Genomic DNA, 13,662 nt, shown 5'->3' with positions numbered 1-13,662 from the left:
AGATATACACACGGCAACGAGTGTTCTGCTATTATTTAATTAGCGTTGAGCTTTTGGCCCTCGGGCATGTACTTAAGTGCATGCCGCGTATCTTGTATCTTGTGCTCATCTTCTTCTGGGGATTAACGGGTGTGTGGGGCAATGGCAGCAGCAGCAGAAGCAGCAGCACCAGCTCACCAGATAGATGAGCAGAGAGCAAAAAATTTACATTTTTTATTGCCTGAATATTCGCATAATAATTGCCTTTCTTGCAACAATATAACAAAAACAACAACAACCAAAAAATAACAATAACAAAAAGAAGAAAGATACAATACCGCATTGTGGCCACTTCGTAGCAATTCAGATGTATCTGCCGGATACTCGTTCTCGAAAAATTTGTTTATTTTTGCCAAGCGTTGAAATGGTCTCCAGGGGGCTTACGGATATTTTTGCCGCTCTAATCTGATAATCACCGTAGCCGTAGCTGTAGCTATAGAAGTAGTAGTAGTCTTCATCTTCCCTCTGCACATCCCTCCGATTTTCCGCCCGATTTTTCCCAAGTCCCTCGCTGATGACTTTTCTTCCTCTTGCCACTTATCTGCTTTCCCAGCTCAACTGTTATTACCTTCGCTTCTTTGTGCTACACTTGCTTCTTGTTTATCTTTTGTTTCTATGCTTAACAATTTTTGCACATGTGGCCCATGGTTATTGTCGTTATTGTTGTTGTTTTTTTTATTGTCGTTATTGTTGTTGCTATTGTTGTTGTTGTTGCTATTGTTGCTGGTGGATATTGTTGCTGTTTATGCATTGTTCCCATTGTTGTTGCTGACGTCGTCGGAGTTGGCTCATTGACTGAATCGAGCCCCTGGCAACACGAAACACGCACACTCTAACACACTCTAGACCGGGTCAAAATAATCTTGGCATTAACTCGTAATGCTCAAAATCATTTCCTTAGAAATAGATCCATTAAAATGATTTATAATGCATGCGTAAATAACATAAAGGCATTGCACTTTATAAAAAAAAAAGGAATACACCCTTAATTTATATCACAATGTTTCGTTACTAAAAAATGTTTTTAATTTAGAATAACAAAAAAATTTTTTTAATCCCATAATTTTTCTATGTTCCATGCATTTTATTCCAAAATTACTACAAAAAAATTAACTAGCAATTTAATTCCTAATCAAATCTGAAGCAATTGTAAACCTTTAACGCTTTAGCTTATTTGTTTTAAAACCACTGCTATTATTTTGACCCAAACTGTTCAAATCATGGAATAATATGCACCGACTTAAAGATGACTCACAATTTTGCACTGTTGTTGTTGCTGCTGGTTTTGCTTTTGTTGTTTGTTTTAAGTACTGTATTGTTGTTGCTTCGATTTACAAAACCTTCGCTGTTCATTAGTGTTGTTGTTGCTGCTTCAGTTGTTGTTGTTGCTGGTGCTGGTGCTTCTTCTGCTTTTGTGATTGTCGCTTTGTTGCCAAGCCAGGTATAAATGGAAAGTGTACAAACAAATACGAAAATACACAATCATGCAGAGAGAAAAAGTCAAATAAGATTAAGCTTAATAAACCACGATTTTATGGCTGCTTTTAACAGCGAAAAGTTGTATGATTTTAAGTAAATTGATAATGTAATATTTCATATACATATACATTTTAAAATACGTATATGGTATTATGTATTTTGCTTTTCTGATACTTGTTAAAAATATGTAACCTTAAAAACTGCAAACAAATCTATTTTTTTCCATCAACTAAATTTATTACAGTGTACTTACATCTAGCATACATGTTTATGTAATTGTCTGCGTGTAGCTATCATTCATATTGTGAAAACCTTGGAAATGCTACAATTACTGTTGACATTTATTTTGCTGCTGTTGTTGCGTTTGGGTTTTAATATTTTTGCTGTTGTTGTTGTTGTTGCTGTTGCTGTTTGTTGTTGAGTTTCGCATTTCCGCTTTCGTCGGCCGACATTTGTTTGTCACAGTCGACGGTTTGGCTCACCTCACAGTTGGTAACAACGACGGCAACAACGGCAACAATCGCCGCTTATCAGTTTTTGAAAAACAACCAAATCTAAAGCGATACCGAAAACCATTGAGTCACAGATACAGATACAGATACATCGGCCAACAACAACCGAAGAAAGAGCACTATAAACAACAAGTTGAAAAACAAAATTCGTAATGCAAACAGGCAAGCAGCTCACAGATACTCACACACACACACACATACACTTGCACTTGTTACATGTACTGTTGGGTCCAAAATAATAGCACAGACTAAACATTTTAAATACGTTTGTCCTTGAACAGAAAAAGAAAGTTGGGCTGGGGAATATCGGGGTTTTCTGTCATTGAAGGAATATTAATGGTTTTTCGTTCTAAAAAAAAAAGAATTCGTTGCATCTGGCATTACGATTAAAACTATTTTGTGGATATATGTGGGATATAGTATAAATATATCTAATTTATAAATATAAGTACGTCAAAACTACTTTTTGTTGAATTAAATTGTTAACATTTAATACAATTTAAATATTCGAAATGTTCAAAATGAGTGCACTTTGAGCTGAAATTTTTATTATAAAGAATTACAAAGAATGTAGAAAGATGATAAGGTAAATAAATGTATAGACAACAATTTTTTACCATCAGAATATTAAGTTCATATATTTATTATATGTATATTAAGTTAGAAAAGTAATATTTATAGATTTACCCCATGAAATCGTAATAATAATTAGTTGAAAATAGTGCTGTATTAGGATTGCTATAATTTCGGCAGTGTTTGTAGTGCTCATTGAACTTGGACACCGACCAGAGGTTCCTTCCTCGGCACGTTTTCTACAGCTTGGAATGGCTGAGGAGCGACAGAGAAGGGCGAGGAGAAAGGGAGAAGGACGGATGGATCTGCGGAGCGACCGTGTCCAATCGAAATAATATATTGTAAGATCTATTTGTGGTCTGCTTACAACAAAGGCGACTGGGCGGAGGGAAAACGAACCCCTCGACGGCGAAAAGAAAGAATACTGAACACAACTAAACTGAATAGATTCGAAGGTCATAGAAACTGTCAAAGAAGAGAGATGGATGCTCGGGATGTATGTATATGGCCATATGAATAGTATGAATCGGTTGCTGTGATTGCCCATAGACAAATTGTCGAGAAACATGACAATTGAGGATTTTGCCCTCTGGCACTTTGGCCCTCTGGCGCACACACACATTTTCCCTAGAGTTTTTCTTTCCAATTTTTTTTTTGCTTCCCGCTCGGCTTGTCAGCGGGCGGACGGACGGGTCAAGTTTTCACTGTGGGAATAATGACACTTTGAGAGTCGGCAGGGGAAACAAAACAGCAGCAGTGGCTAACAATCGACTACAATGGAATTGATGGCATTATAATATGGGAGCAGGCTGTAATTCGGGGCTTAGTAATGGGAGAAGATTGCCAGTCGCATTGTCTCGGATTAGGGGTTTTCACCCATCTTTTTTTCCGGCTAAATTGGGTCAAGTCAGGTGGGCATGGACTTGTAGGTTTCTTCAGGTTCAGTTTTTGCGAAATGCAGGAAATGGTTCAGCCAATTTGGGATGATGTCTAAAAAGGTTAGTTTTTGTATAGACTTTCAGTTATTATTCGGATTTTATAATACATATAGAGATTGGGGGTACTATCAGTTAATACAAGTACAAATTTGAAATATTCATTTTAGATTAATGAAAATAGTATAGTGATAATTATTGGCACGTGTGTCTTTTGACACTTGGTAAATACAAATAGATTAGCCTTACCCAAGAAACAAATTATACAGTCTTAAGATACTTAGTTGTATTCATTATTTAAATGTATTTTCAAAATGTACACATGTATCCCAGTTCTTAGAAGAGATTTTTCAATATTCATACCAAAGACCAAGACCAAAACAACATTTTAAAGAAATTAATCGTAAAATTTTGGATTTTTCTTTTCTGATTTTGTGACAGCTAAAAAATTTTCCAATTTTCCAACACCCCTCGCCCCGATCGAACATTTTGCTGGGGCCACGTGCCACTGAAAAAATAATAATGAACACGTCCAAAACGAGTCCACCTACATACAACCGAAGGTTGATGGGACAAGTCCCAAAAACTTTGGCTGCGCAAATCTCTCTTGAATCGAACCGATTTAAAGTTTTTTTGGAGAGGGGGTAACACGTGCCGAAGATCCAATAAAGCTGGAGACTTTCCATGGCCAGAAATTCCCAAAAAAAAAAAAAAAAAAAAAAACAAACCATATAACAAAACATAATATTAATTGGCCAACAACTGTGGGGATGTGTAGTTCCAAGAGCGGGCTTGTTCAAAAACAAAAACCAGAGGACTTGACCAAATATTTGCCACCTTTTTTTGCCTTTTTTATTATGATCTTTTTTTTTTTTTTTTTTTTTATTTGCTGCCACTGTTGTGCTCTTAATGTCTACAAATATAGATACATTTGTGTGCTTCAATAACAGAAATTCCGCATTCGAGAATATGCATGCGAATTGTTGACAAAAGTGACACACCAATCTATTTATTCAGTTTAGAATGGAACGCGTTGGAAAAACAGTGGGGGTGAAAAAAAAAGAAGAAATTTAAAACAAAGCCGAGAGCAAACAAAAAGTTAAATAATATGCAAATATTGATCAGACTCCGACTCAAAGCTTGGAATTTTTATGGGGAATACCGTGCAGATGTTCGCTCTGGATTCGGAAACTTAGGCACCTAAAAAAAAAAATAAGTAACTCAACTATGGGAAAACACGCAGCGAAAATGTGGCGAACAAAGAAAAGAATTCCGTGGAAACGCGTGTAGGCCATAATCGAAACGTGTTTTTTTTGTAGATGCGAAAACTATCTTGGGACGACCACAAATATCCAGGAGGCATCATCAGCACTAGCACACGCTCTAAAATATTTTTGAAAACACCAATAAATTACAAAGTCAAGGAAATTATCAGCGGCTGGCGCGTCATCAGAATCGTAAAAAGAGCCTTGAGTCGCGGCGGGAAAAAACAAAAACAATGGGCGAACAAAATAAGTTCAAAATACGTATAAAAATAAAAGTATGCGAAAATGTCATAAAAATATAACGAAATGTCCCCAAAAATATGCGAACGAATTGTGACGTGAAATTGATTCAATTAAATCTTTTATGACGTGACAATTGTATTCTATTTTCGCATCTAATTGGAACTGATTGTAGATTCGCCCCATCAAACCCGTCAACCGCACATCGTGTACATCTCGACCAACACGTACTACTATATACTATACAATGGACGTACTATATGGGTTCTGAATATTCAAATGTGGTTGTCAACTGTTCGTTCGCGCGTACACTTGCACCCTTTCGGCTTTCTATTCTCGGAAATGACCGAATATATCGCAATGGGTCCAAAAGAGTGTCGAATGCCTTTGCGGTTTTGCCCCCTGGACCGCTTTCCTTTTCGTTTTGGTAATGACTTGAGGTGGATGCTAGATGCTAGATGTTCGCCTTAACAAGAAGAATGACAGCATTTTAAATGACTTTCTACACTCGCTGTTCTGGCCGAAAAATGGCACACGTCTTGCCGTAATTACAGATCGCATACGAATTAAGGGAAATCATTTTCCCTGACGACTGCAAATTACGAAATTTCTTTCAATTAGAAACATACCTTTGGTTTTTCGTATATGTTTTTTCTTGGGAGACTGCAGAAATTTGAACTAAACATTTTATTTAATTGTCATTATTTAAATTTGGCTGAAATTGTGAGCACAGGTATTATGAAATTATAATATTTCATTAAATCATGTTAAATTAATTTGCCAGCAATATATTCGATATTAAATACAGTTTTTATTTTAATAAGAGAATTCATACAAGTAAGCACTCAACATAATTATAGATTAACAACATTTTGTAAGGCAGACAATTAGCCAATTATATCTGTGCGATTTCTTCCTACTCCTGTAGTTTCTTTGTTGGTAACCTCAGCCTGTTTGGCCAACAGCAACGTTGCCGCTTTTCAGCCAAGTTCATAGTACCCATTGCGGCCCAACAACAAGTTGTGGGCCTAGCCCAAACTGGTTGCCCAATAGTCTTCCCCTGCTGATCGCGGGGCAGCGATTGTTGCTGTTGCCGTTTGTGTAACTACTGCAGCTGTGCACTCAAAAAAAAAAAAAGCTACGAACTGTCACAAAAACTAGAATATATCTACCTTTACTTTTTTTGCGTTTAAAGTACCACATTATACCTAAAATTGTCATTAAAATATCTTGCTTTTTGGTTAAGCTTTTGAACTGCTATCTTTACAATCTTGAATTGTTATAAAAAATGTTTATCACAAGAACTTAATTTTTAATTTAACTAATCCGCACGTATAGTATACTAGCCTCCAGAAAATACAATAAAAAAAATATGTTTTTATTTTTGTATATTTATTTTATAGCATAGTTTTGTATTTTTCCAGATATGTTATTAATTGGTGGTTGAGCTTCTCTACGAATCTTTGTAAAATTTTGTAGACCTGCTAAAGAGCAGATTGCATTTAAAGCAGATTTTTTTCAGTGTGCATTTAAACTGAATTTCGTCTTGAGTGGTGCAGTTGTGACATTTAAGGTCCGGTTTCTCGCAGTGCAGTTGCCATGGCCGTGGCAGTAACGGGTTGCGCCAGAAGCGACGTTGCCTCGTTTCAGTGGTTCGGTGGCTGCTGAAAGAAAGTTGCACCCGCAACAAGCTGAACCGCCCCTGCCCCTGCCCCCCCTTTTACCCGCCCCTGGGATCCAACAATGTTGGTAGAAAAGAAAGCTGTTTGTTTTAATTTTTTCCACAATTATTTTCCGCTAGCGCAGGAAAAATTATATGCTTTATTTTTGTAATTTTTTTTTGCCTTTGTTTTTCGCTCTGTATGTGTGGTATGGTTTTTTTTCACAAAATGTTTTTGCTTTTGTTTTTTTGTTTTGTTTTGGTTACAAATTTCTCACAATTATTTTGTTGTTTTACGCAATAAAAAAACTTAACATTAAATACAATATATTTTTGTTTTTGCTTTTTGTAATAATAAAAAAATTAATACATGTATTTTTTTCGTATTTTGCTTGTTTATTTCTTTCTTTCTCTCTCTTTTTGTAATAAATAGGTTTTTTCGCTTTGATAGATACTTTTTGCTGGTAATAGATACTTTCGTGTGTTTTTGTATGTTGGTGTTTCTTTTTTAATGTGTGTGAGTGGATGGTGTGTTCATGTGTTTGTGTATTTGTGAGAACATTAAGTTTTCCTCTTTACGTTAATTGTAATTTTTACAAATTATATCGCATTGCATTTAATTTAATTTTCACATTTTATTTGACGATTTCTTGATTTTGTTTTCGCTGCTACATTTAAGTTTTTGTTTTTATATCGCATTGGGAGTTTTACACAGACAAAAAAATTTTACAAATTTTTTACGCTTTCACATTTACTGAGATATTCATTGCCTTAAATTTTACGCTTGATTTTTTTATATTTAATTTATTCTCATTTTTATTTTTTTGTTGTGGATTTTCTTTGTTTTGTATTGTTTTGTTTTTTATGTTTTTTATTTTTCTTTCTTTTGTGTAGTACGCGCTATACATTTAATAATATATAAAAATTTGTTAAAATCCTAAAATTTGTTGGTTTTAATTAATATTAATTAATAATTTAAAAAATTTTTATTGCAGCAAGCTGCGTCTAACTAAAATTGGAGCGTGTGTTCATCTACCTCGTTCACATTTCGAGGCATCTTCTCAGTTAAAGTTAAATTTTAAATTTACCAAGATCAAGTTTGTTTGTTTTGTTGGTTTGTTGTTTGTTTTGTTTATTACTATATAGCATACAATTTTTAAAAAAATCTGTTCTGTTTTATTGTGTTTTTGGGGTGTGTGTTTATGTGTTTTGTGTGTGTGTGTGTGTGTATGTAATGTGTAATTTTATCAACGTCCTTTGCCGGAATTGGGCTATCCGGCAAAAGACTCTTAGCATCTTAAACAGTATCACATATTCATGAGTGTCGACCGGCGAGCCCCAAATGCGATGGCCCCAGAAATATGATTCTGGGCATCGTGGGGCTGCCGTCTTTGAATTTCATGTTGGTTTTTCTTTTTTTTACTTTTCATCCGCTCTTCTCGCCTTTTTTGTTTTTCTTGCTTTTGCGTTTTTGAAAAAGGAGAAACAACTTAAAACTCTAGTTATTTGTTATAGCACTACGCATCTAAGTAAAATGGTGGTGAGAGTCACAATTACAAAAATTTGGGTCTTACGGGACCCATTATATAGTATTAGTATGAGAGTGTGGTTGGCGTACCCTAATCTTGTGTGGTGTGTATTGTGTGTGTGTGTGTTTTAGGTGTGTGTTTGTTTGTGTGTGTGTGTGGTGTAGGTGGGGTGGCTTCGAATACTTGCTTCGTTGTTGCTCTTCAACTGCAACAAACTACTGCTCTCGATCATCACAGGGGTGGTGTTTTCTTTTTTTCTTTTTTTTTTTTTTTGCCGATCTTGCAGATCACCTTAATTTGTGGGCGTGGCTATGGCCGCACTGGGTCTGTGGGCGTGGCTGCCGAAGCTATAGCTCCGGCGTGCACCCAAGCCATCGGCGGAATACAGCTTGTTCTTGGTGATCGTGTACTCCGGACTGATGGTGATCGTGCGGGCCAAACTCTTCATGAACTGCGGCAACAGCGACGTCCAGCCGCGATGATCCTGCCTCAATGTCAGATACACCTCGAATGTGGACACCGTATCCGGATCCACTTTGATCGAGGCAATGCGACGCGAGTTCTTCGGCTCGTCCTCGAACTCAATGTAGATGGTGCAGCCGCGGATGCCGCGGGGCTCCTTCTCCGACACTCGGATAATTTCCCGGGCCACGCTCGGCGTGAGATCACAGGGTAGCGACACTTCCGTGCAGGTCAAATGCCGCGACTTGGCCGCCCTCAGTTCGTCGAGCAGTCGCAGCGACAGCTCCTCCACGGCCTTCATATCGAGATCGGACGAATAGAAGCCACTGCTGTTGGCCTCCTCATCATCGGCGGCATAGTAGTTGTTGCTATTGTAGCTGCCACTGGGCTTTGTCTTCTTGCTCTGACTTTGGCCAACGTTGCTGCCGCTGCCCGCCGGCTGCTTGTGCTTAATACTGGTGGCGGTTGCACCGATGCTGCTGCTGCTGCTGCCACCGGCTGTCTTGGCCTTTTTGGGCATAACGGCCACGGCCGCCTCAACGGTAACCGGCGGTGTCAGTGTGCTGGTCCAATCTAAAAAAAATGATAGAGAGCAAGAGGGAAAGGCTTGGGTTAGTCAAATGTTTACAATTCAAAAAGTTATGCTCCCCATTAAAAAAGTTTAACAAGTTTGTCAAAATATTGTTTCCCTTCAAAATCGTTTGTTCACTTGAAATGTTAGCAAAGTTTTAAACTTCTGCCAATTATTTTTTCAAAAAAAAAGTTTCAAGCAACGAAAAATCTTAGTTGAACAAGTGCAAAGCTTCTAGTTTCTGAGATCAAAAAACTTTGGGAAATTTGTTTAGTTAGCCCACTTTAGACACCTTTTAAATTCTATTGCTACATCACAAAAAAAAAGGCGAAAAGCGTTGGCAAAAACAAACAACTAGGCAATGAGCAACAGCCGCTTGGCAACAGCGAACGAGAGATGAAAGCGGAGGAGCGACAACGAAACGAAAACAAATGCAAAGCCAAAAGACAGAGGGCAAGAGCCCAAAGAAAACGAAAAATCATTTTTTACTGCTGCTGGGAATTATTTTTTGTCGTTTTCCTCTCTTGGCTTTTTATTGTTGCATTTTGCGTACGTGACGAACAATTTAACATGACTTTTTTTTTATGACATTTTTCTTTTGTAATTGCAAATTGATTTTTTATGCATTTTTTTGTGTAAATGTAAATTTAAAACTTAATTGCTGATGAAATTTTCAAGGAGGATTGCCAAGCAGTTGTTGATTTTAAAATAAGTTCAGGTATTTTTAACGTTGAAAAAAAATGATCAATAAATTTTCGAAATTAATCTGAACCCTTCCAACCTTTACTTGAAGTTCAAAAAAATCAGTTTTTGGTTTTTATTAACTTTTAAATATTTTCTGGAACCTTCCCGAACTTTCTTTAATCACTTTTATATTTCTCTGAACTTACCTCTATTTTTGTTGGATCCAAAAACACCGTCATACAATGTTTGCACGGGGATAACATCCATTTTCATTGGTTTTCTGTGTGGTTTGGTGGAAAGTCGAATCGAATCGAAAGTCGTTCGTTCGTTCGCTTGCAATTTTCCGACGGCTTTTTGTGTCGCCTACTTTTTATCACTTGTACAATTAATTAATTAAGATTATTTAATTTATCACAATTTGCTGTTTGTTTTCTTGCTGATTGCTTCTTCTTGTTGTTGCAGTTTAAATTAACATTTGTTGTTGGTTGGTTGTTGTTGTTGTTGTTTTGTAGTGGAAATCACAGCACTTATGTTGTTTAAACTTTTATTTGTTTTGTTGTATCACTTAAATGGCGTTGGTCCGTTGCATTTGTTTGATGGCAATTTTTTATTTAGTAGTAATATAACGTCAGTAGCATAGAATTCTTCGTGAAACAGTGAATTTTGGTTGTTTAATTTAGCAGTGGAAAAAGTCTGGCTATGCACGTTTCTGCTGCTGCTTCATTTGATTTTCTGGCTGTGAACTCGGCCCTCTAGTCTGTCAGTTTTGAATTTTTGTTTTTTCGAAGCTACTATGAGTTTCCCTGGCAGCGCACGCCTTTATATAGGTGCTGGCCGGGCCGCAGTCGCCGTCGACGTCGCTGCGAGAGCGCAATACTCTCTTTCACTCCCTCAATCGGCAGAGAGCGCTTAACAGCTGTTTCGCTCAGCGGCCGCTTCCGTCTCGCTCATGCGCACCTACAACCCGGCCGGCGAAGGAGAGAGAGTGAGCGAGAGAGCGCGAACGGCAAACGGCGTACGTGACGAGTCGCAAAGAGGAAAAGAAAACCCCTGCAAAAGGATGATGATGGAAATGTTCTCCCGCAAGGAAGCAAATAAAAAATGTAAGGCGAACAACAACAAAAACCCACCCCGGCATTACTGCGCTGCCGGCGGCGACGGCAACAGCGACGCCGGCAGAGGGGCTGGCTGAAATTTTCCACTCCGAAACCGAAAACGAAAACTTACTTGCAAGTTGCAACATGGTGCAGCAAACGGCTGTTGCCAGGCAAAAAATCGCAAAAAGATACGAGATACGATGCACCATTTACCAGATACAAAACACAAGATACGAAGGTATCTTCAGAATTTCCTCGCCTTTCCACGGAAACAAGCGAATGCAAATTTTACAACGCTCTCTTTTTCGGCAAATGAAAAGTTAATCTCGACGAAAAATCCCGTCAAGTCGGGGGAAATGGCTATAAAAAAATCAAAGTTTACGTGAAAATGTTTAATGAAAATTGGTTGTTCGAAAAATTTAAAGAATATTGTGCCCGTTTCTTTTGCAGTTTACATTTAAATTTATTTTAACAAATAAACTCGGCTGATAGTCAAAAATTCATATGTACCTATCTTTTATTTATAATTCTATGAACATGACAAATACAATTTGAATGACTCTTAAAAAATGTAATCAATAAAAATCGTACTTTGATATTTTCTTATCTGTCTTAAATTTACTTTCCTAAACACTAAATTTTTATTTGAAAAGCATGCCAACGTACTGAGCCCATTTTAATTGTACTTCATAAAATCGTTTTACAGCATTAAATTCTATTTTTGTTAATATCTCGAATATTTGTCTATATTTCCTTATTCACTTTACAAAATATTCTTATCATATCTTTTTGCACTGCAGTGAGTTAATTTTATACCACATTTCATTGAGAAACATTTCATAAAATTCTGTAATTGCATATATGTATTTTAAAACCTCATAAAACATGTATTTCATAACGACATTATAAATTCAATTCGCAGTTTTGTCATCAAATTTATGCAAATTTGCGGTCATAAAATCATTTTCCTGGATTTTCCCCGCAAGTAATGTGTTAAATCTATAAATATTTTCTTCCAATTCAGTGACGAATTTCATCATAATTTCAATTTTATGCTCGCTTTTTGATATTATGCCCGCACACTCGATTGTGCGGAGGACCTGTTCTTATGAATTCATGGACCCAAATCGGAGAATTTCATCAGCAAATGAAAATTGTGTGGCGATGGGGATGTGGGATAATTTCATATTCATATCATGATCCCAGGCTGTGTGTCCTTTCCTTTCAATTGAATGCATTTTCCTGCCATCTTCATCTTTACTGATTCATTTCATTTTTTTTTCTGTCGTTTTTGCTGGCCATTGTTGTTTGCTGACCAAAGCTGAAAATGCTGCACGTAGATTGAAAACGAAAGATTGAAATGTATCTCATGAATGCCACCCGAAATCCAACTTGTCTTGCCGTTGATGCTGGCTCAAATAAATAAAATCAAATTTCTTTCAGATTGAAATGAAATTCCATGAGGCACGCATGTGTTTCTCGTATCTCGGCTAGCTGTAAGTGTGCGCCAGTATCTTTGGGATATCATTCGTGCCACATTAGCTTTATGTAGATGTGTTTTGTCAGATAATAAATGAATTGAGACGAGAACTTCTTTTGTTTGACTTCATTCGCCAGTGTTGTGGCCCCTGACTTTGGCACATTGTGCCAAACTGATTTCATTGATAAACCTGAGCACTCTTTGAAATTTCGCAATCTTTGAAATGCGACCCCAGCTGCCCCCCCGAAAAACTCAAATGGGGCGTGGCCCGGCTTGATTAGAAACAGGCATCGAAATAGCAAAAACGGGCCTCTCAACTCAAATAAACAACAAAGAACTGTGATTCAGGTTGGCCAACAGGCAACAGCAGACGACTGCCAGGGGTTAATGATCAGCGAAATTTATTGCCGGCACAGATATACGGGTATAAATTGGCTTATAGGGCATGTGTGCCTGCCTATATTTGATAATAGAAAGCTGATGACACTCTGCGGTTTTGGCTATTTATACTTTTCGCTTAAAGGGATTTGAACTCGGCCACGAAAATTCAAAGTATACACAAAACATGTGACTGCATTTCGAAATTAATATATTCATGATATGGGTCATGTCTTAAAAAATGACGTAAATGCAAAAAGTAATTAAGAAATATTCTTTATTTGATTAATTTCGCTTTATAAATTTTAATACATTTTTTTAATATTTCTTTTCAACCAGAAATACTCTGAAAATCAAGTTCGTATAATACATTATCTGGATCGCAGTTCAAATTGACTTGTTCACCTTATTTCGATTACTCAATTGCCACTTTCCGTAAACAATAAACTGACTTTAATGTGCAAAATTTAAATTTGAAAATTTCGCCAGGTAAATCAATCAACTTTGAGATTGAAATCCACTTTCCCGAGTGTTTCCTTTGTGACTTGGCGATACATGACAGCCGGCGCATATATAGAGAACTTTCCCTCGGTGTTCTCCGCTTTTCCGGGAAAGCAATTTTCACAAAGTTTACGCTTTGGCTTTGGCGTTGGCTTTCGCTCTTGTGGCCCCCTCGAAGGCAATTTGTAAATTTAAATTAGTTTTACTAAACACAACACATTTTCACACCGGCACACTCTCGCACACACATATGCATA

At 37.1% G+C, this 13,662-nt stretch overlaps 1 protein-coding gene across 1 annotated transcript; it reads right to left on the bottom strand.

Moving 5' to 3' along the window:
* Nucleotides 1-7,730: 7,730 nt before the first annotated feature.
* LOC108100564 (protein scylla) lies at nt 7,731-10,739 on the bottom strand. The gene is made up of 2 exons (XM_017204541.2): nt 10,156-10,739; nt 7,731-9,267 (listed from the first exon to the last, which is right to left on the bottom strand). The coding sequence occupies exons 1-2, from the start codon at nt 10,220-10,222 to the stop codon at nt 8,525-8,527; spliced, it is 810 nt and encodes a 269-aa protein (XP_017060030.1). The 5' UTR covers nt 10,223-10,739; the 3' UTR covers nt 7,731-8,524.
* Between the last annotated feature and the right edge of the window lie 2,923 nt (nt 10,740-13,662).

This window comes from Drosophila ficusphila, unplaced genomic scaffold, assembly GCF_018152265.1.
Source record: "Drosophila ficusphila isolate 14025-0441.05 unplaced genomic scaffold, ASM1815226v1 contig_286, whole genome shotgun sequence".
Lineage (NCBI taxonomy): Eukaryota > Metazoa > Arthropoda > Insecta > Diptera > Drosophilidae > Drosophila > Drosophila ficusphila.
The sequence above is the reverse complement of the archived record's forward strand: the minus strand, read 5'-3'. Positions and strand labels throughout refer to the sequence as shown.